Genomic DNA, 23,041 nt, shown 5'->3' with positions numbered 1-23,041 from the left:
GAGACAAAAGAGGAGTAGACGTGTGTGTGTGTGTGTGTGTGTGTGTGTGTGTGTCAGGTAACATACTGCACTAAACTTTACTTAATATGGGGAATTATAACTTTATTTAAATATATTTTTTGAAGTTTCCCATTTATGAATTTAAGCTCTAAGTTGACTTTTGAAGTTTATTAAATGATCAACAATATTTTGTTGATAATCAGTTACGACGTCATATCGAACTTTTCTCAGCTGCATCTCAGTCTGTCTGTCTGTCTGTCTGTCTGCAGTGTGTGTGTGTGTGTGTGTGTGTGTGTGTGTGTGTGTGTGTGTGTCACAGGGGGTGTGGACGCACTGAAGGGGTGGATCACGTGTCTCTGTGTTTCGCTGAAGAGCTCGTGGAGCCATAAAGAGCTCGCTGTACCTGTCGCGCTCTCACAGGTCGATCCGGTTCAAGTAGCTCTTCTTCTCCGTCTCCTCTTCCTCATCTATCGGAGCAAAAAACCCCAGGATCCTTCTGATTGGCTGCAGCGGGGAACGCGCTCCTTCAAGCCCACCCACAGCTGTTCATCGGGACCTTTACAGAGTCAGTCGGTTCTCTTGCGCGCACCGAGTCTGTCTGGGACCTGGCCCCGGGGCTGAACGCACACACACACGGACACACACACACAGCGCGCGTCATGGCAGCTCCTCACAGTGAGTACCGAGGCTACCTGCGGAACACCGTCGACATGGAGGCCGCGCAGCACCGCTTCCACCCGGTGCAGAGCTCGGAGCCCACGTACCGACCCCTCCTGTTCGGGACCCTCGCTGTTATGGGATTGCTTCAGGTGGCTTCCAGCGTGGCGATCTTATTACACCTGACAGGTTATCTACTACAAGAGGTAGGCTCAGTGACCCTCTCTGCAAAGTCCTGACCGAGGGATCACTAAAGCTCGTGCGTCTGTGTTTGAATGTTGATTTGGAAACAGTCTCAGTTGAGATTGAGTGCAGCAACGTTTGCGCAATCTTTGCGCAGCCCATAAAAGTGTCTGACAAGTTCCGCTGCTGTTTATAAAAGTCGTCGGCTCTCTTAGAAGTGCAGGAAGGTGGATACCTGAGCAGCGAGCCAGCTCTGCAGATCTGTGCGCCAACATTTCCTTCCTCCTTGGCTCGTCTCCGAAGGCGCTGCGCTTTGGCGGCAGGCGCTTCAAACGCGCCTTCAAGCCGCTGTAAAAAAAAAAAACTGCACACTTACTGATAGTGATCTTTAAAAAAAAAAAAAAAAAAAAGCCCTGATGATGTTTTCCTACCAGAACTTATTTCAGCAGAGATTAGTTTTTTCTTCCAGGAGCCTTAACTCAAATCATCCGTTTTGCAGAGATAACATCTCTGCAGATCCTCCTCGTGTCAGTCGTGCAAGATGTCTTGTTTGCTAAATACCAGATGTTTTCACTTGAGAGCTCCTGGCTGCACTTCTTCTTGTGCATGTTCACATGCCATCCACAGTTGTATTTGTAATTGATGGTGTCAGGAAGCTGTAAACTTTTGGAGCAAAGGCAGAGCTGCTTCCAGAGAGTTCAGGGATGTTCTGACATGTTTCCAAATCACAGATAAAAAAAAAATCAACAGGTTTCTTAAGGGTCCATTTATTTTCTTGTCAGGTTTACTCTCTTGAACGCTGAGTGTTTGGGATCTTGTAGAATAACATTTACTTTCTGTCACGGCTGTTTTTGTTACTCCACGGTGGTTCTGGAGTTGAATAATTGTCGTGTTTGAACAAGCCAAGCGAGCAGACCGCATCCCGGCTTTGTCAGGACGCTCTGAGGTCACCTGGGGAGCATCCATCTCTCTCTCTCTCTGTGTGTTTGTGTGTACATTTCTCTGGCTTGTTTTTGGCGTAAACACATCGCAGTGTGGTAGTAGCTTGTTATGTTACTGGATTGAAGCCAGGAGGGGAAAAAAGGGAGGTGGGAGAGGAAGGGGAAAAAACCCCGGAGAGAGGAACGCAAAAGAGGGGACCAAATGTTTCATGTCTGAGATCTTTTTTTTGTGCTTTGAAGCTTCGGACGGGTCTGATGGCGTGATGAGAGGGATGCAGGAGCGTGAGATGCTCTACAGTGTGTCAGACTGAGAGCTGGGTTCAAACACACTTTTCTTTTTTTTTTTTTAAAGTCGACAGCTGCATGTGGGAGCACTTTTTAGCGTGAGTCAGTCAGTAGTTTTGCGAGGATCAGAGTTTGGCAGCGGATCATCGTCGGCCCTCAACACCTGTGAGAACTTCCTGGAGACGAGAGGGAGAGCTGCTGTGCTGCAGAGGAATGTGCTGATGAGGGAGAGAGAGAGGTTTTTGTAATGATGTGTATCTCGGTGCATCAAGCTGTGTGCACGCATAAAAGCCCCATAAACAGCCTTTCAAGTACTCCCAAGAAGTCATGCTTATAAATGTGTTACAAAGGAATCCTTATCTGAAACATTTTCATTCAACTTTCTGTAAACTAACCCGGCCCTTGCTTTGAACTGGGCGTGGCTATGACTGAGGATTTAAAAAAAGATAATGAGATAAAGCCACTCCTCCACAGTGTCGAGGAGCTCTAACAGCTGAGTCCGTGTTCTCCGTGTTCTGATGGTTCTGAAGGAACACACTGATTTTTGGCGACTCTACTTTCCCACCTCACACGTGCATTAAAGCTCTTTGAATGACCGCAGACGCTTTCGGAGGCAGCAGCTCTGCAAACGAGACCTCATGTTGCGACCTTAGATCCTTTTTTCGAGTCTCGCCTGCAGCACAGGAATGCAGACTGACATGTGGGAAATAAGTCAACCTCCCACGCTCAAACAAGACAAAGTGAATGTGTGCTCGTCTTCCTGTGAGTTAGTGTTCCTCCCTCTCTCACCTGTCAGAGGAGGAGGCTCGCTCGCCCGCTCGCAGCACACTCTCTGACCTGTGCCCCTGTGTTTGTGTCTGCAGGTAGATCTGACCACAGCAACGCATCGACCCATAGAGGTGAGTTTGACCCCGGGCTGACCTCTGCTGCACAACACGCCCTCTTTCACAGGAGCACCTACACACATGCTTCCTGCTTCAGCTGCTTCTCTCACTGATATTTGAACCGGTCTCTCTGCTCTGATGTCACATGTTCTGTGATCAGTACAGATCTGATCTCACTCTTCTGAATGCATGAATAGCTAAACTCTTCTAATCTCAGTCTTGGATGCATATGAGTAATGCTCTATATAACACCCTGATGTTATGAGGTATGTATTGAGTACATGAGGGTAGCGAGGTCTTGTGTTCAGTCGTGTGCTGCTTGTGAAGCGTAGTTTCTTCTGTCCTCGGTCTCTGTTGTTTCTGTAAACTTCAAATATTAAAGGTGGAGTCAGTAGAAATGTTTGTAAACATTTAAACGTGGCCCCTCCTCCTGGGCTCATCAGACTCTCTCACTCCCTGCAGGACGTAGCCTATATGTTAGCTTGTAGCTTCACTGCAAGCTAACGTACGCTAGCCCAAGCTAACCGCCGGTGTGCGTCACCTGCTTGTCCAACAGGAAGTAGAACAGCTCGAGGTGTGTTTCAGTGTTTCTCTTCTTTACCGCTGCGTCCACGTCCGTCGTATTGTCATCAGTTTGAATCGCGTCCAATCGCTGAACTCTGTCCACTCCGAATCTCACCTGCTGCGCCGTCATTGGCTGCAGGACACACGCTAGCTCCGCCCAGAAATGTCCCGACTCAACCAAGACAGGTGACCATTTAATGATGAGCGGTTGAATACTGCCTCACCTGTGTTACAAACTAAGTAAACGTATAAAGACTCTTCTCCTCTGTCGCCCCCTGGTGGAGGAACAAAATACCAGACTCAGTTTGACCTGCAGAGTCCCTTTTGCACCTTTAAGGAAAAGCTAAAGAGCCAGCTCTTTATGAACACCTTCGACCTTCATGATGATGATGTGAAGATATGTAGGATGGTTTTGATGTTGATTACAATCCTTCAGGACCACTGTTGATGTCGTGCTTTGCCTCAGGTCACTTCCTGTCAGCCCCTCAGGTCACTTCCTGTCAGCCCCTCAGGTCACTTCCTGTCAGCAACTGTGTGTCTTTTTTAAACTTAGAGCTGTTTGCACTTCCTGACGTCGTCGTTTGTTGATTTGGTTAAAAGCGTCTGCAAAGTGAGTTGTAGATTTGTAGATCATAGAACATGCACACACACCGCTGTAACGTCATAAAATGAAGTTAGCCCAAAAAAAAAGTCTCGGCTGCTGAACACCTTTTTGAAGCACGCCACGTGTTTCCCCTCGTGTCACTGACAGACAGGAAGACGCAGTGTGTGCAACAACGCTGTGACGTTTTTAAAACAGGACGACATAAAAAGGATTTTGAGTCTCTGCACTGACGTTAGTCATGTTTATCCCATGGGCGAGTTTCAGCACATACCACAGCTTCTGTTCAGCTAAACACTGAGCCCCAGGTGGTCAAACGGGCTGATGAGAGGTCAGACCACAGCGGGAAAACACCTCTGTGCCTTTGATGCAGAGAGTGAATGATCATGCAGCATTTCTCTCAGCGACGCGGCGCTCGGAGCAGCTCGCTGCGTCCTCTATCTGTGAGTCACTCTCTGGCGTCAGTGGTCGCAAAACGTTCCTCCGATGATCAGCGGTAGTTTGAGGGAGTTGTAAAATAGGAATTCTTAATTGCTGAAGTCACAGTTTTCTCTTAATCCCTGTTTGGAAGTTGCCGCCCCGTTTTTTGGCGCCGGTGTTCTGCCGAGCAGAGGCGGAATCCGTGGAGGAAATCAAACGGCACACTGCTGTTTGGTTTCCCGCTCTGATTGAATTTCCTTTCTTGAAGTGATTGTGTTTGGGTTTGTCCCGGGAGTCCCCGGTGGGGGTTCCACACAAACCACCCAGCCTGGCGTTGGACTGAGGCGCTCATTGTGTCGTTTCCCACGGAGCGCGGGGAGAGACGTGCTGGGCGCTTTATGAGGTGTCTGGGTGACGGCTCGTCTTGGCCCACACTGTGTTGTGTTAGGGTCAGCGCTCAGACCGCCGCTGACACTTCAGAGGATTTGTTAGAGAGCCGCTGTCGAGCTTTGATGTGAGACAGGATGTGCGGGCCGGGTCGGGCCTCCTCCGGGCCCGGGACTGCCGGGAGTGGTGAGAACAGGACCGTGATTCAGACCGGGCTCACGACCTGAATGTTTACACGCGGGAGATTTGTGTGAGAAATGAGATCTGATTGAAGGAACACAAAGAGACGCGCTGCTTTGGTGGCCGAGCTTGTGAGTGAGAGGACTTTTGTTCTCGTGTAGCATCATCGAAACCGCTTCATCAACATAACGGAGACGTTGACTGATGAATGTGGTGTGTAGTTATAGGGCTGAGTCGAAGCGTGCACGCTCTGAGGAATTCAAGGACTGAGCACGTGAAAACCAAGTCAGCTGGAGCTCCAGGCAGACGCTCGTCCATCGTGCTGCAGCTCACTGTGCATCAAGAAGCTCCCACACTGCTGCTACTTCGTCCTAATCGCCGCGTCTCTCTGGTTAAAGAGGTATGACGCAGTCTCGCCACAAATCAAGACGGATAGATCCCACATTGCGGGGCCGCTGGGAGATCTTGGCAGGACGATGTTTATCCCTGTCTCATTCCAAGACGCAGCGCTATAAACATGTTTGTGCAGCAAATTGTTTTTGGAGGACAGACGGAGCTAATCTTAGTTTGAGAGGCGTGCAGATGTGTCTGGACTTGGTTTGTGAATAAATACTTGACAGTGACATCAGCGCGGCGGCGGCGGCGCAGGTGCATGCTTAATGGAGTCGTTCAGTTTTATTTGGAGCGTGGAGCCGTGTTTGTGCTCAGAGACGCCGTGTGTGGTTTCTCAAGTTGTCATGTTTTAAATCTCTTTCCACTCCAACACTTTCCATTCTCCCTCTTTTTTTTTCTGTTTGAAGCCGCTGGTGCAAAGTTTGATGGGATTGTATCTCCAGGAGATCAGAGGACGGGACTTCATGACCACGTGGTGTAGATGCATGTCCATCTGTCACCTTCTTTTCTTCTTTTCTCTCCTAATTATTTGCTGCAAACTGCAAAAAAAACATTTCATAAAATGCTAATCTTTGTTTCCCTCTGCCGACATTCTTGTCATCACATCACTTTTTTTTGTCTAACCTGCAGTCCCAAACCCAAACGCTGTTCATCGTAAAGAACCATGACAAGGAGCAAGTGCTCACATTTAAGCACCAGGACGAAGTTCCTGTTTGACGCTTACACTTCAATCAGAGCGTTCACAGTCGTTTTATCGACCTCTGAATCCCGACCAGCTCACCGAACTTAAACATTGTTCTACCGTGAGACCTCCAGTGTGAGTGTACAAAACACGCCTCATATTTTCATCTGGTGCCAGATGTGTAACAGAGCTGGCAGCGCCGGCCGAGTAACTGTTTACTTGCTTGGAGACCGTGTTTTCTCTGAGTGTATACGCTCCGTCTTGCCCGAGGACGGTAGACTGCGGATGGGGGCGCCATGAATAGAATCGGCTGCTTGGCGGCTGAAAACGGTCCAGAAAGTTCTGGTGCCAAATCTAAAGAGAGAAAGAGAGAGAGAGAGAGAGAGGAGCAATCTGAAAGGTTACACTGAGCAGGGAGGCGTCAGAGAAGAGCAGTGTGTGTGTGTGTGTGTGTGTGTGTGTGTGTGTGTGTGTGTGTGTGTGTGCGCTGTCCTAAGAAATAAAACACGACGAGATGGTTATTTAAAGAGACGGCTGATTTTGTTGCTTTAATAGAAAGTCGTTTGATTGTGTTGTTTACATGCTGACGTTTAAACTTAGCAAACCTCAGCATGGAATAAAACACACATGCACACACACATGCACACACACACACACCAGAAAGATATGACTGATTGTACACGTCCTTTCATTTACCATCACTGCTTGATTGATAGGTTTCCCTGTTTTCTGCAGGAAGTGCAGACGGAGCCGGTGCTGAACGCTCTGAGAGACACGAGGAAAAACCGACGGTGCAAACCTTCCAAGGAGAGCCTGCCGTCAGCGCATCTACCAATCAAAACGCACCAAGAGTACTCAAAGAGTGAGTCCAGATGACCTTCAGCTCTGTTCCTGCATGTCGTCCTCTCTCTCTCTCTCTCTCTCTCTCTCTCTCTCTCTCTCTCTCTCGTCCAGTGTCCTATCTCCCAAACTATGGAACACAAATCCATAAAAAAAATGTTTTTGAAAACAATAACGGCAACCTTGTTATCATAACGTGTTTGCAAGTTGTAGATTTTGGTTGCACTAAATCAAAAGTTGTAAGAAAGTATTCAGAACCTGACCCTCTGGTAGCTTAGCGGTTAGCGTGTGCGGCCTGTGTGTGAGGCTTTAGTCCTTCAAGCTGGTGAGCCTCCTGTTCTGCATGTACCCACTGTCTCTCTCTCTCTCTCTCTCTCTCTCTCTCTCCCATTTCTGATCCATCTTTGGACATCTCTGAATTAAAGGCATGAAAAGCCCCAAACTGACCCTTAAAACAACAACATGCAAGTCCATGCAAGGAAGCTTAGGAAACGTCACAGTATTGACAAAAATCGTTGCAGAAAAAGTGGTCCATGCAAACACTTCTTCTTTTTATTAGAGCCAATATACATCAATCAATCAATCTTTATTTATATAGCGTGTGTGGGTACATGGGTTCATACAGCCGATGTAAGAAAACAGCCGCAATATCATAAACGGATAAGATAAGATGAATTGCATTTATTCAATTTGAGCAAAGGTAATCAGGTCAGGAACATATTTACAGTAAATAAACATATGAAGCCTGATAGTAGAGGTAATAATTAATAGTAATAAACACTATGTGAGTGAAAGGGAAGAAAGAGAGAGGACCCTTAGAGAACCCGAGGCTGATTTAATATATACAAAAGCCAGCTGGGTTAAAGGTCACATGATCTCCTCCTCTTCTTCAGGTGAAATCAGTGTCCTCGCTCCTCTTCATCATGTGTGTGAAGTGTGTTGTTGTAAATCCACTCTGATCCTGTATTTGATCATGTCTATAAACCCCTCTATTTCAGCCCTGCTCAGAACAGGCTGTTTCTGTGTCTGTAGCTTTAAATATGTAAATGAGCTGTGTCTGACCACGCCCCCTCTCTGGAAGGGCTCGGGTGTACTCGCTGCTTTCTGGCTCCATGTCCTATTGTTTACGGTGAGAAGGCAGACTCAGAGGGCAGAACAAACACCTAGCTGTGGGAGGGTCACCCACCTGGGGGAGGGGCTACTGCCCTTTGTGATGTCATGAAGGGAAAATCTCCAAACGGCCTGTTTGAGCACACATTTTCTGAAAAGTGGAGCAGGCCTTTTCTCATCATTGGGGGGTTTGTAGATAGACTAGAGACACATGTTAGAGTTCGCATGGTGAAGTGGATTTTTCCTATCATGTGACCATTAATGAACGTCGTGTAGATGAATGGAATAACCAAAACGCTTCCTGTTTTCTTTTTTGCCTTTTTTCCAAGAAGAGGGTGAGAAGAAGGCCATCACCATCGACTGGGAAGAGGTGCACGCGTACCGCCACAAGATGGGCTACCAGAAGGGGAAGCTTTTGGTGATGGAGTCCGGTTTCTACTACGTCTACGCCAAGACTTGCTTCCGTTACTACACGTTAACGCCGGAGGACAGCAGCGGCCAGGCGGGCACGCCGTCGGTGGACGTCAGCAACACGCAGCTCATCCAGTACGTCTTCCACGAGAGCATCAAACAGAACAGCAAGGCGGTGCTGCTGATGAAGGCGGGCAGCACCATGCGCTGGAACAACATGAGCTATAACATGTACTGCGCCCAGCAGGGCCGGGGCGTGCGGCTGGAGGAGGGGGACGCCCTGTTTGTCAACGTGTCCAACGCCTGGATGTTGGACCCGGAGGGAGAAGGGACGTATTTTGGGGCCATAAAGTTGGGCAACTGAAAGTCAAACCCCCTCCAGGGAGCGGACATGCTACTGAACATTTAATATGCCAAAGAACCACTGATTTTATAATGTCCATTTGTCAAACAAAGTGTTTTTTATTTTGTAAATGTCTTGTGTTTTTTTTTAGTTTGTTCTTCACCAAACAGCCTTGGAAACAGGAAATCGCCTTTCACAAACTTTTCAGGCACTTACACCCCCGAATACGAGACTCTTCGCTCTCAACTTAATAGCACTGGACTATTTTTAGACTTCTTCTAGCTTTTTAAACAGACGGTTTTTGTAACACTGTTTGCTGTTTGTTTTGGCGCTCGTCAATACAGTTCAACAGTAAGACTTAAAGCGGAGACGTGTGTTTGTGCACTTCTTAAACAAACCATAAAGGGAGAAGCTGAGGAAGTAAGTCAGCTGGCAGAAAGACGGACGTGAGGAAGGATTTATCAATGTTGGGGGAGGCGGGGGGGGGGAGTCGTAAAAAGACCACTGTAGCGGGCGCTGCATCTGCTTGCATTTAGCGGCTTATCAGCAGGGAATAAAAACAACCAAAGTCCCAGGTCTGACAGTGAACTCACAAATGTTTTTCCTGAAAGCTTTTGCAAGTGTGAACATGGCGTGCAATGAGGCGTCCTCACGATAAGTAACTCAACAGTACGATTGGAAATAGGCAGCGAGATTAGGGTTTTTAGCGCACACAGAATCCCTAAGGCGCCGTGTCCACCAGCGTCTTCCACCAGGATGGGAAGATAATTGAAAATCAATTTTTCCGAAGGATAAGGATAAACGTTCTTGATTAGAAATGTGGTTGTGACAGCAGTTTCCAAAATAAACAGAATATAAAAAGTGAGCAAGTTTACGTGAAATAAATAAAGGAAGAAAAAATACAATCGAATGACATAATACTCAGCATAAAGACAGATCAGACGTGAAACGGCGTGCAGCATTAATGATATTGATGGTTGTTATACCACGTCATGAGGCGGGGATGATGATGTCTGCCGGGGGAAATCTAAAACCTGCAGTAAGTAATAAGTTGTTGTCATGGAGACGGGACAGGCGAGCAGCTCTTTTCTGGTGGACACGGAGGCCTTTGGTGTAGTTATTTTTTTTTTTTTAAGACGACCATCTTCATCTTGGATCTTTGTGTGTTAGGCAACAAAAACCTCCTCCGGAGGAGCGGAGGGGTCCAAAGTGTTCCATTTCCTGCCTTTCATGAAAAAGCTCACGAGTGGCGTACGCCGCTGACGGAGATCACGAGTACACGAAACATGTTTGTTATTTTAACGACGACCAACAGGCGGCGCAGATAGCTGGACTGTCTGACCACAAAACGACACAAAGAGACTCTTGTCGTCTTTAACCAGAGGAGCCAAATTGAGTTTGGTTCATCTTTAACTTAAACGTTTTTTTTTTGTTTTGTTTGTTTTTATTTGGCTCGTCACTGAGGCAAACGGGAATATGCACTAAATATTTATTTATTAGCCGAAGAAGTACAAGAGTGAGGTCATCGTCGGAGTGACCTTTTGGCTGTGGAAATCATTTATATTTTGTGTCCGTATGACATTCATTAACGCAGCACGTAGAGGAAATAGTAGACACGCTTTTTGTTATTCAAACACAGGGGCTTCATTTTCAATTCCATATTTATGTATCGCCATTTTGACAATTCTGTGTGCACTTGCCTAGCCAAAAGCAATATGGATATAATGTTCCTTCTATAAGATTGTAGCATACCTGTAAGATATTCATCTGATAGACCTTTTTTTTCCCATTCAGTGTTCTTTTTTATTTATGTCTGAATGTTTTAATAAAAAAAAAAGTACTTTTGTAAGAGTGTGCATCGCGTGTGTTGACATTACCCGAGCCGCGGGATTAAATCTCAGCCACCTTCTACTGTATCCTGATAAACAGGCCACCCTGACTCCACTGTTATTGTGATGTGCAATTCGATAATCTCCACCATCTTTGGAGAATTCAACACCGCCACGGCCAAAAAAAGAGTGAAGTCCCGCTGTTCCGTTAACCCGGTCAGAGCGGCCCACCAGCTTCATTACACTGAGAGGTTGTATAGAAAAAGCCGCCCACCGCTGCTGCTGCCGCGCTGCTAAACTCCCGGGCAGACGCGGACCGCAGCTCTCTGCGACCCCGCAGAATAAACGAGAAACAGACGACACGGGACGGGGATGAAGACGTCTCTTTGATCAGCGTGCTGTCGGGTCTCCCATGAAGGAAAGTTTTTAACGTTGGACACAAAGCCAAACAATTCCTCTATTGTCTGCAGCTGGGCGTTCACCAGCGTACGAGCAGAGAGAGAGAGAGAGAGAGCGGCTCACACGTCTGCGCCGCTCGCCGGGACCTCACACAGGTTGAAGCTCATTGTTTAAATGTGACAGAGTTTGAAACTAAATCTGGAGGTTTAAAAGGGAAGAGCTGAGCCGAGCTGCAAACAGACCTGATTAGCTGTTTCAAGTTTTGACTTGATTTTTACCTCACAGCGCTGAATGAGCGAAGATACCAGACACCGTTATAAATGAAGAAGAACAAAGTGCTTAGAGTCGTACTTTAAGGTCGTACAAAACCGAAAACATTAAAGCTCAAACGTCTGGAGTGAAAAGTCATGTGTAAAGTTTAAACATCAAGAATCTACACATAAACACTTTGGGCCTGATTCATGACGAGTCATGATGAGTTCACAAAACACATGTAAAGGGTTAAACACATGTAAAGGGTTAAACACATGTAAAGGGTTAAACACACGCTCTCCATCCATCCATGCATTTATCTCGCTCAGGGTGACGGGGATCAGGAGCGGATCCCAGCTGTCATTGTGTGACAGGCAGGCGAGGTCACTTCCTGGACTGTTCACCTGCCAATCACAGGTCAAGTTAGCGTCAGCGGTTAAGCTAACCAGCGTGTGTTTGGACTGTGGCAGGAAGCCGGAGAGAACAAACTCCACACAGAGAGGATTCAAACCAGGAACATGTTGATGTGAAGCCCCTAAATCCACAATGCATGAATTAATGAAAAGTACATTTACGTTAACGGGAAGTCGGGCACCTCTTTCCCCCCCCCCTCACAGTTTTAAGTTTTTGTTCCGAGTTGAGCAGGTGGTCATGTGCCGTTATGTGTCCGACACCACGTGAACGCACCAACGAGAGAGTCCACATTCAAACTGCAAAACAACCACACACTGCACGCAGCAGTCCTTCTACCTGAATACCATCAGAGCGACTCGCTCACCCTCTACGGTCAGTAATGAGTCTCAACGTTTGTGTGCACAAGGAAGGTGAACTCTTTGCTTTTTCTGAGGTATTTTACATAAATAACAAACTATACTTCCAGGGAATTTTTGCAACACTTCCCACCGTGGCGGTCAGAGGACTATACTCTGCTCGGGTTTTGAAATAGCTGAAAGCCGAAGTGTAAACAGAGCGCGTCCGCCTCGGTGCCACCCGTTTGAAGTGACTCGATTTCTTAACTCTCGGCTCGCAACAGAAACCATTAAAAATTGTTGTGTCAGTAAACATTATGGAGAGCTTGACGTCTACTGGACACCCACCCTGAACACACACACACACACACACACAGACAAAACAAGTTTTATTTGCTCGCTGCACACAGTGGTTCATAAAATATTTTTTTTCTGCGATTTTAAAACCTACCGTCTTATTTTATAACTTACAGTAAAAACATAAAACATCTAAAGCTGTGTAAGTCAACCGCCCGATCCATGCCAAAGAAGGTATGGAGTTCAACTCTAAACATGATGAGGCCTAAAAACTGATGCTGACCTTTACTGGTTTGTAAAATAAAAAAAATTGCAGATTTTTGTTTTATTGAATTCCTTTTTTTCAGTCACAAAACGCCGCTGGCTCCCAGTTACTGCTCGCATCAAATTTAAAACTAAAACCCGTCTCCTCTTTTACCTGGGCTCCGTCATCGAGGTCTACACTCCCTTTGATAATGAGTAGCATCTGATCTGCCTTCACAACCGGGTCCTTAATCTCTATCTGGACTCATCTCCTCTGTCGCCCCCCGGTGGTGGAACGAATCAAAGTCCCTTTGCACCTTTAAGGAAAAGCTAAAGACCCCGCTCTTTATGAACACCTGCCACCTTCATGACGATGATATTTAAGATGGTTTTGATGCTGATTAGATCTCGTAAGGGCCGCTGTCGATGTCGATCTCTTACTTGAGTCTCTCTTATTTAAAATGTTGTTAAAGCTGCACATAAACTTCTTCTTCTTCTTCAGTCGAATCTCATAGTTTCAATATTATTTTTCCTTCAAATGAAACTACAAAGCAGTGACACAAGCTGTCAGGTAGCCTGAGGTCGTGTCCTCTGTCTTTCAGACGTTGCTCCCCGTGCTCCTGATTGGACTCACCTACGTCTCGTTACTCCTTCATCGTCTGAGTATTTAACCCGTGTGTGTCGTTTAGTCATGTGATCACTCGTGACGCTTTTTCTTCCTGCAAGTTTTTCAATCGTTTCCCTTCTCGTTTTTAAATGTTTGCAAGGCTGACTGCTTACCTGTGTAGTGACCTGCACTGTTAATCAGAACTCTGCCTCATGTGAGTCTGCTTGTTTGGTTCTGTTACACACCAGAGTTCAAAGGTTAACTTAAGTCAGATGTCGTCATTAGACTTTTAAAGCACAGCTGTAGACGAGGGGGTGTATTTAAAGTCCATGTCCTCAGATGTTCCATGACGGCGTGTTTGCAGACGAGCTCCACTGGAACATCTGTGTCGTCGTCGTCTTTGGTTTTTTGTGACGCTGCGTCTCCATCAGACATGATTTCAGAGTCCTCTCGCTCCGGCTCAGCGAAAAAAGAGGCGGAGCTAATGATTCAGAAAAAACAAAGTCATGTGTTGGAAAATATATCAGGGTTTTTTCCCCCCAAATAACCAGCACCAGAGGCATCAACATAAGAGTGAGCGCTATTAGCCAACTATGGGTGCTTCGGCTTTACGAGGTTTTGTGGTTTGGAGGAAATGGAGCTCTGAGAAGTCATATTTAGCGAGCAGCTGGAGGGCTTTGTTACGTGCAGTAAGGTTACTTAGTGTTTCGCACGCCTCCACACACTCACACTATCGATGCATCGAAATGGACCCAATGCATGGAAAACCACACGTACATGGAAGACGCCAACCTAGCGAACACACACTCCTCTGCTGAGTCAGCACGGCCCAATATTTTCACAGGCTGGGCCCTCGCTCTTTGTCTGCACCTCGGTATAGCTCACGTCTCCGGCTTTTGATGTCTGGCGCTTTTTGAACATTTGGCGAACGATCACATTAGTGTTATTAAAACAAAAGCGGGCAGAGATTTACTGCAGACGCACGGGCGTGAGATAGCAGGAGGGCTGTTACTGTAAGCAGGCCGTCATCTCCTGTATGAGCTGTCAGCAGAGAGAGAGAGAGAGTGCCAGAAAACGTCTGTATGGAAATGTCAGCCATGCATGCATGCAACTACACTTCCATTAACAAATCAACATGAGACATTTAACCTCAATTAGAAAATCATCAGCCGGTTCAGGCGGATGACACTCAAACAGGTCGGACTTCCCCCCCTCTGGACTTGCATCTCAGAATCTCTCTTCATTGTAATCAGACAAAAAGCTCATGAAATCTGGGATTTTATTTTGCTGCATGCTCTGTTTTTAATGTCGCAGGTCGCCGAAACAAACAGCAGAACATTTGAAACACTGAACATCTGGTCCAGTACTTTTAGATCGGCAGTCATGAGCAGATATCTGGTCATGCAGCCTTGTTCAGTGTGTGCTGACTCTGACTTTATCCAGAGATTCTCCAGATGCTCAAAATAACTGAACGAAAAAGCCGTGCCAACAAATTCAACAAGTCTTTTCAAACTTTTTTTTTTAATCTCCTGCAGAGCGGCAACGAGAAAGTCAGAATTTCTGCTAATGATTAAGAAAGTATTTTTTTTTGTTCAAATTTCCATCTCCCTGTTGTGTGTTTTGGGTTTGTTTTGTGGTTCCGTGGACTGGAACCAGCGCCTACCACCACTGAGGTGCCCCTGAGCAAGTAACCGAACCTCGGACTGCTCCCGTGGAGCTGTTCAGCGGCCAGCACATCGAGCTGTGGTCGTACTGGGCAGTTTCCAGGTGTGAATGTGCAACTGAGCCTGCAGTGTGTGTGTGTGTGTGTGTGTGTGTGTGTGTGTGTGTGAGGTCAGTAAATAATGGGTGTTTCCATTTGCAGCGAACATTCATCAATCCAAATCTTGCAATAAGGTTTATCATGATATCGCCGTGTCATAAACAAAGTCATCATCACGTTAAGAAAGTTACTGCAGGCACATCAGACACACACTGAGCCAACAGAACCAGGAAGCACGTCTTTATCCAAGTCTTAATCCAAGCCGTGATTTCAGGAAGACTCGAGAATGCTTCAGGAAGTTCAAGATGACTAAATAAAATCTGAGTGTTTTATGAACTAACATGCGCTGATCTTTTCCGCTGCGGACGCATCACTGCAGCTTGTCTAATAAACTGAGAAATACGAGCAACAAGCCCGTTATTAATCTGAATTTTATGACCCCGTTCGCCAAATCCAGAATTTTTTACGACAGAAATCGATGCATGAGGACGACGCCCGAACTGTGGCAGAGCGTGACGGCATGTGGACGTTTGTCCTCCTCTCCTCAAGATTCTTGAGTCGGAGTCCAAAGTCTGAGGGATCTTTTTATTTTCTCACATGTTTGGGTTTTCTGAAGGAAGCGAGTTGTGCATAATCAGGAATGTGACTGATTGAACTGCGAGTGGCCTCGTCGACGCTCCACCTCTTTGCCTGCCATTGATAAAATCAGCATTTCCAATATGGATGGGCTTCCAAAACAGCCTCTAAGAAACCTGATGGGTGACGTGACTCAGACTTTGTTTAAGTACAGTCTTTGGTTTCACACGCCTGACAAAATGTTCTGTGTGTTGTGAATAAATACAAATCAGATAAAATCAAACGTGAATATTTGATTTGGCAACGTGTTCTCGAATCAATCTCTGAAACATATTCCATCCTCCGTTTGGAGCGCTCACTCTCCAAACTTTCCTCGGCAGATCGTTAAAGTCTAATCTAATATTTTCATTTCGTTTACTTTGATCTATGCCTGTAAATTTCCACTTGGACTAAAAGTCTTCAGCACATCAGGGTCCTGATCGCTGGCTAGCCCACAGATTTCATCATGAAACGTCCGATTACACCCAGAGGAAAAAAGAGGAATATTAATACATTTGAAAACAGGAAAGCTTGTGGTTGAACTTACACCAATAGACACAGACACAACAGGCTCATGAAGACACACACACACACACACACACACACACAGACGGACGCATCCATGCAACCACAGGCAAGCATGTAACTCCCTCACACACGCATGCACATCGAGGGAATCCCCGTCCGAGTCATTCAGCGTCAATCCTCAGTGTTATCCCCGGATACAACTGCTCCAATGGATCAAGTGGCTTTCATCTCGACGTGGTCGCACCTGGACGGGAATCAGGAGTAACACTGACCCTCATGGGAAGACCTGGACCTGGGTGCCCTCGATGGCGCTTGGTGGTGTTGACCGTTTTCAGCAGCTTGTTAACGCTCGAGCGTCAGTCAGTCAGTGCAGCAGTGACGGCGGAGGGATGACTCAGACAAAAGGGGGCTGTGCCAAGACAATGTCAACATGTGAGACCTAAATCAGCAGAGGCTCCCAGACTTCCCAAACCACCAGCAACAACAAGCAACACGCCCAGAACTGAGCCGGGCTGGAATGTCATTCATATGGCCCTGATTTCGTCTCTCTTTGAGCTCCTCTGGGAGTTTTTCCGTCCCACGTCGAGGAGACCGATCGGCCGCTCGGCTGAGTGACCCGAAGGTTTGTCCAACTACTGATTGGCTGGTTCGCCTGCCTCCAGGTCAGGGCTGATTGGAAATTAGACAAGTCAGTGAATGACATAATATTCATACGTATAATGACCTGAAAACTACACTCTTTCAGCTTTTGTCCCATCTCCTTTAAATGCATCCTCCACTTGTCCTAAGTTTCATCGTGCACCAACTAAAAACGAGCTGCTTGACCCTGAAACGGCCGAGCAATCTACGATTAACTGTAAATAACTGGTTTCCACTCAGCAGAATAGCAACCAATACTCAAACAGGGAATTCTCTATAGACCAGACCATCACAGGACAGATCAGACTGGGTCCTTGGAAGGACGCCAACCCCTAAAATGAGACACAAGTTTTGTGTGTGCGATGTGACGTTTTCATGTTTTAATAATAATTTAAACGGACCAATCAAAACTCCTTAATCTTCAACCCGGGTACCTTGTAGTCTTCCTTCGTCGCTGTAAACGCACCTGGCTCCAGTGAGGTCGAATTCTACCAATGCTCCCGATGACCGATGTTCAAACTTCAGCTTTAGTCCGATAGAGACAAACTAAAGTCCAACAAACGTAGTGATGCTCCGGAGAAAAGGAGGAGAATTCGATTTAAAGGTCACACATGATGCAAAATGAACTTCACCATGAACACTAACTGGGTCCCTAGAACATCTACAAACCCCGAAGTCATGAGAAAAGTCCTTCCATTTTTGGCAAGTAACTTGACAAACATGTTTTGGGTTCCTCTGAGACTTATTTAAACTAACTAACGATTATCACAGCGTCATGTACTGATCATGTAAATAACCACCAAACTGCTAATAAATTGGTAACTTGACTGCTGGCAGCTATAAGGTGGCAAAACTTAGCTCACCGATTCTACAAAATGGCCCCTCAAGGCTTCGAAAATGTCGCAGCCTCGATGCCAAGCTGTAAAATCTTCTTTCCACTCGACTGGTTCCTTCGTCATCATTTGTCGGGCTCGAGAGTCTGGTGCGTGTCAGCTGTTTTGATAGAAGGCTAATACGCTAGCCTATCTCGGTTTACATCCAGGAGCAGAGCACGTCTTTACCCTGTAGTTGAAGACGGTGCACAAAAGTCTTACCACAAGCAAAATCACCAAGATGTTTCGCTATTCATGAGTCGAATGAAAAAACTTCCCCCTCACACGCGAATGGAAATATCAAGGTTGGCGATCTTTCTGATTCTTTGTCAAACTAGGCCGATGCTGGCTGCAGAGCGTTGCGTCAGATTAGATCTCTATCTACGTGCAAAAGCTTGAAGCTGCATTTTTTTTTTTTTGGAGCGGCCTCGATACGACCACACAGCACATCCTAACCACCAAGTCACGGCAACACTAGCAGGAACGCCATCAGGGCATCCTGTCTGTATCTGTCAGGCCCTCCCGAGGCGTTAAATCTCTTATCTCGTTACATGGAAAGTGTTCCTGCTGGTTTCCCCCTGTGCGCCGCAGGGAACGCCCAGCCAGTCAGCGAATATTTCCACCGTCAGCTGTTTGGGTTCATCAGGAGACCGCCACTCTTGTTACTCTGCGGACAATGAAAAGAGACAGTCAGCCAAAGATCTGTCTGTGCTCTGGAGGCCTTTTCCTTTCAAAAACAGTCTGAATGTAAAGAAAGTGCTGGACAGAAACGTTTCTATAGGTCGAAAGCTGAGAGCAGTCAGAGAGGAAGCTCGACATGCAAAGCTTGTGAGTGACAGCTTAAACGTAGGTTATCATTGTGTAGAAGAACGCTCGGCCGGTTCAGCAGGTCTGGGAAGTGAAAGTCAGTGAAAGAAACAAGTTTCACAGGATCGTAAATTACATAAAAAAGACAACGTTACGCACACTGACCAATAATTTGATTTGGAAGTTTCAGATAGAACCAGGAGCCTTTTTGCTTGCTAACTTGTCAATCCATTTGAGTATCACGATACCTAATGAAGCCTGTTTGGGGATCAAACTGACTAAAGTGTTGAAACACGACCTTGTTGTGATAAACGTTTGGGGCTGTAACGGCAGCACGATGCAGTAAACTAGTCTCCTCCACAGTTTAACCCTTTATCGGGTAAGCGACTGTAACAAGTAACATCGAGAAGCATGTGATCCTCACTCAGCCAATCAGAAGAGATCACTCTACATCACTGATCCTGTTATTGTGGCATTTGAACCAAAGATGAAAACTTCCTCAATGTTTATTTTTCTAAATGAAATTTATTTATTTATTTTTAAATTTTTATTAACAGAAATAAAGTTCTGTTATGTCCCCCAATAACACGCTGAGGTTAAAACTTTTGAATTTCAAAGTATTTCAATGAGTTCCCTATAAAGCAGTTATGACATCATTATGTCATAAATGGTGTCTTATGAAAAAGTGTCAATAAGAATCATTGATGAAGGTGAGACCTTCCAGAGGTTATGGGGCCACATGTTGTACCATTGGTCCATGGTAATAACAGACATGTGGTACTGATGTACAACAGCAACAAGGCTGTTTATTTTTGTTTGTTGAATTAAAATAAAAAGATGAATAACAATAAAAAAAAAAACTTTATTCGTCTGTATGTTTATGATCAAAAAAGCAAAACATTCGTAGAGAGTGGAGGTGATAAAAAAAAAAAAGATTGTGTCGGCGTTATTATTAAAAACAGACCAGTTTAAATCAATTAATGCAGCTATAATAATGGATGAAAGACAGAAGAGAGGATAATCAGAATATCAGGAAAAGGATCCACAAATCAGGTTTGAACCACAAATTAACCACATGTTTTTTTTTCACCAACAGCTCCATACTGCAGACGTGAGAAACGTAATGGCTGCAAATAGAACAAGACCACATGGACATAATTCAAGCAGTAATCACGAAGGAATCGTCATGAGTGGAGCGCGGAGCTGCTGACACAGACAGAAAAAGTCTCACCGTGCTCAACACTGTTTGCTCGTTACTACTGCTCGTGCTCCTGGAAAGTCCCTCGTCCTGGAAGCTGAAACCATTAGTTTATATACAGATGATATCCATTTACTTCTCTGGTTAGTGAAGATGACTTCTCTGTTTTATTCCTTTTTAAGGGGGGGGGGGGGGGGGAATTCTCGTCAGATAAATCAGCAGAACATGTCTTCGTTTCTGCTTCCATGCGTCCGATGAGGACACAACGCTTTACGTCTTATATCTGAACTCGTCTTTGTCTCCTCATAATCTCAAAGTGTGAAATCAGGACTGCAGCTTCTGATTGAAACAATTTGATCCATTACAAATTCATAATTGAGTTTTTGATCGTCTCTATCAGTTTCACCTGTGTCTGGTTTAGTCTCTGTCCCCCCCCCCCCCCTTCCTCGTCTGTGTTTATTCTGTCCCGGTTAAAACAAAAAAATGGACCCAAGTGCAGACGATTAATTAATTTTTCGTAACAAAGGGGCCGAAAACAAAATCTTCCTTCTTCTTCTAAAACTCAAGTGTGTAACATAAAAATCCACAGGAGGGATAATCGACTTCCAGGGAAGACTTGTTTTCCCCGTGTGGCGTAAATGTCATCACTTCCTGGTGTGAGTGGCGCCCGTTCATTCCATGAAGCGGAAAGCAATGACACGGAAAAACAAAAAGAGGAAAAAATGGAAATGGACGACGATGCAACAGCGTCTGACGCTACGATGACAGTTTGTCTATCGATGCTTGGACGTATTGAAACACACAAGGAAGCGTCCTTATGTGCATGGCGAGATGTGAGCCTCAACGCCGCCTTCCCAAACACTGGCGGAGAGTTTTCATGTATCGCCTGCTGTGCTGTGTGTTCCCACATCACCACGACGTTTCACCGACGGGCAGGCTGGAAACACTCAGGGTGAAAAGCCTTCGTGTTCACACGTGCAGCTCAACGCCATCTCGTCACAGAACCTTTTCAGGAGGTTTGTTTGTGGGCGTGAAAGAGTTGACCACGTGTGCGGCGCCGCTCTCTCAGCTGCTCCAGCAGCACAGAGTAAGAAAAAAAAAACAAACCCAGCAGAACGGCTGAAGGTTTTGCGGGTCAGAAACGAAGCCTTCCGTGATTTGGAGTAATGTCGTGAAGTTGTTTGTTTGGCGCTGGAGCTCGGCAGACCCAGCTCACTTCCTGTGACATGACAAACATCCTGTCACAGAGCGGCTGTCTTCCATTTGCAGGAGCCAGGCTTCCAGCCCACACTCGTCCTTGAGCGGCACATCGTCCCAGCCTGTCACAAACAATGGAATAATGCTCTCTGCCCGCTCTGAAAAGTAAACAGCCGTCGCCGAAAGTTGACAAATGCAAACTGTCATTTTTATGACCGTGTGTTTCCCTTTGTTGATTCATATCGTTATCTGATTACACTCACTGTCACGAAGAGCATTCGTCAGCCGTACAACAAAGCCTGTGGTTGATTGGAGGTGATTAGATGGAGCGGTTTTTTAAAATCGTCTGGAACGATAAACTCGACCTCGGCTGCATGATGTAACATCGCCGCCATCTTTTCCTCGCTGTCGACTTCTTTCTCTTCCCAAAAACTTGCATTTCATCACCGATGTCTTTCACTCTGCTCACGCTTGTTTGACCCTGGATGACTTAAGTGTTTGTGAGACAGTGCAGACAAACAAATGGCTCTCGCTCTGCTGTGATGCACACACACACACACACACACACACACAGACTTATACAACAGGACACACACAAAGAGAGCTATAAAAACTTCCACCCACAGAGTTATTGACATGAGATTGTGCACCTCTGCCAAACATCCTTTTACCAGAATCCTCACGACCTTGGGGTGGGATCAAAATCAAAAGCAGCGTGCTTCTTTTTTTTTTTTTTTTTTTTGTCTTGAGTAAGACTGTGGTCTCACTTCTGCTCCTCTGACCAGAAACGCAAAGACCACAGTCATGAGTTACAGGCGATGCATGTGCATCACCTGAGAGGACCCTGTTTGTTCCTCCTGCAGCTTCCATTGATTGGAAACAAACATGTCATGTCGGGCCGTTTCCCTGCAGCCCAGCGCCTTGTTTGTCTGCAGCTAACCGCAGCAGCGGTAGCAGATTAGAGAGAGAGAGAGAAGAATCCAGGAATCAACAAGCGTCTGTCTGTGCGGTGGGGCGTGCTGGGGTTAAAGTCAGTCTGGGAGACCATCGCACACTTTGATATACACAGGATTACATGAACGCATAGACACTCGACTACAGGACACAAACAGCTGTTTGGAATTAACACAACCAGGGTGATGAACTCGTTGACAGCGCCACGAATCATGCAACATTTACAGACAGCCGAGGACGTGGGAAAACACACCATGTCCATCGGATTCTTGTAATCTCTCGTTTGATGTTTGCGTGTGCGGAGACCATAATCATACCAACAGGTATCCCGTTTCCCCCTGATCCGCCCCCGAGGGGTATTCTTTAAGAACAATTGCAATATCAACAAAATCAGGGGAAGTTTACAGGAAGAATTAAATCTCAGCAGGGAGCGTGGTTAGAAGCTCAATCAGTGTTTCGTCCAACAACTTTTCAGAAACGCCTGAGTGTAAAGTCAGCTCGAGCTAAACACTTATCTCCACGGCGCTCTGAGCGCCACGTCTCTATGGATGGACCCAAAGTTATACAAGATAAATATTTGGACGGGACCAAAGGAAAATTAGAGTGATACTTCAGAAAGACACATTGACTGTGTGACAAGTGGACCGTGAAGAGGATGAGAAAGAGTGTGCGGGAAATTACATCACACTGTTCAGACCAAAGAAACCTGCCAGAGCTGGTTAACGTTTACAATCCTTCAAAACATCGAGACAGGTTTCTGACGAGGACGCTCGTCAAGAGTCGAACATGTTCCCTTTTTTATGACGGACACTTTTTCTTATACACACAAGCTCTTCACGCTCGAGAGCTTTTATTGGACGAAACTGGCGAGCTGCAGAAATGTCTTGAATCTAAACACTGCTGCGTGTTATTTAAAGACTCGGACATATATAGTTTCATGCCTGTGCAGCTGTTTATGTTCAAATACATTTGACTGCCCACGAGCCAAGGTTGGTTAGACTCTAACCCTCACCCCTTTTACATCAAGTATTACATGAATGGACAGACAAAAAAGCACTCATACACCTCCTTAAAGGAGCAGTCTGTAGCTCCGCCCCCTAGTGGTTATAATGTACACTGCAGTCTCAACTCTAATCCTCACAGAGAGCTGTCTCCCCCCCTCCTCTTTTATCCAGCTCTGCATGTGGTGGACACTGTAGCTTCAGTGTTTAG

At 46.0% G+C, this 23,041-nt stretch overlaps 1 protein-coding gene across 2 annotated transcripts; it reads left to right on the top strand.

The window, feature by feature from the left end:
- Window positions 1-313: 313 nt before the first annotated feature.
- tnfsf11 (TNF superfamily member 11) lies at window positions 314-10,730 on the top strand. 2 transcript variants are annotated; one of them, XM_079357572.1, is made up of 4 exons: window positions 314-863; window positions 2,930-2,965; window positions 6,913-7,039; window positions 8,457-10,730. In XM_079357572.1, the coding sequence occupies exons 1-4, from the start codon at window positions 660-662 to the stop codon at window positions 8,900-8,902; spliced, it is 813 nt and encodes a 270-aa protein (XP_079213698.1). In that variant the 5' UTR covers window positions 314-659; the 3' UTR covers window positions 8,903-10,730. The 2 variants fall into 2 exon arrangements, with proteins under 2 accessions (XP_079213698.1, XP_079213699.1); XM_079357573.1 differs by having other exon boundaries at window positions 318-863; window positions 8,460-10,730.
- Window positions 10,731-23,041: the final 12,311 nt, after the last annotated feature.

This window comes from Symphodus melops, assembly GCF_947650265.1.
Source record: "Symphodus melops genome assembly, chromosome: 12".
In the NCBI taxonomy this organism is placed as follows: Eukaryota; Metazoa; Chordata; class Actinopteri; order Labriformes; family Labridae; genus Symphodus; species Symphodus melops.
This window is presented reverse-complemented; position numbering and strand designations above follow the sequence as displayed.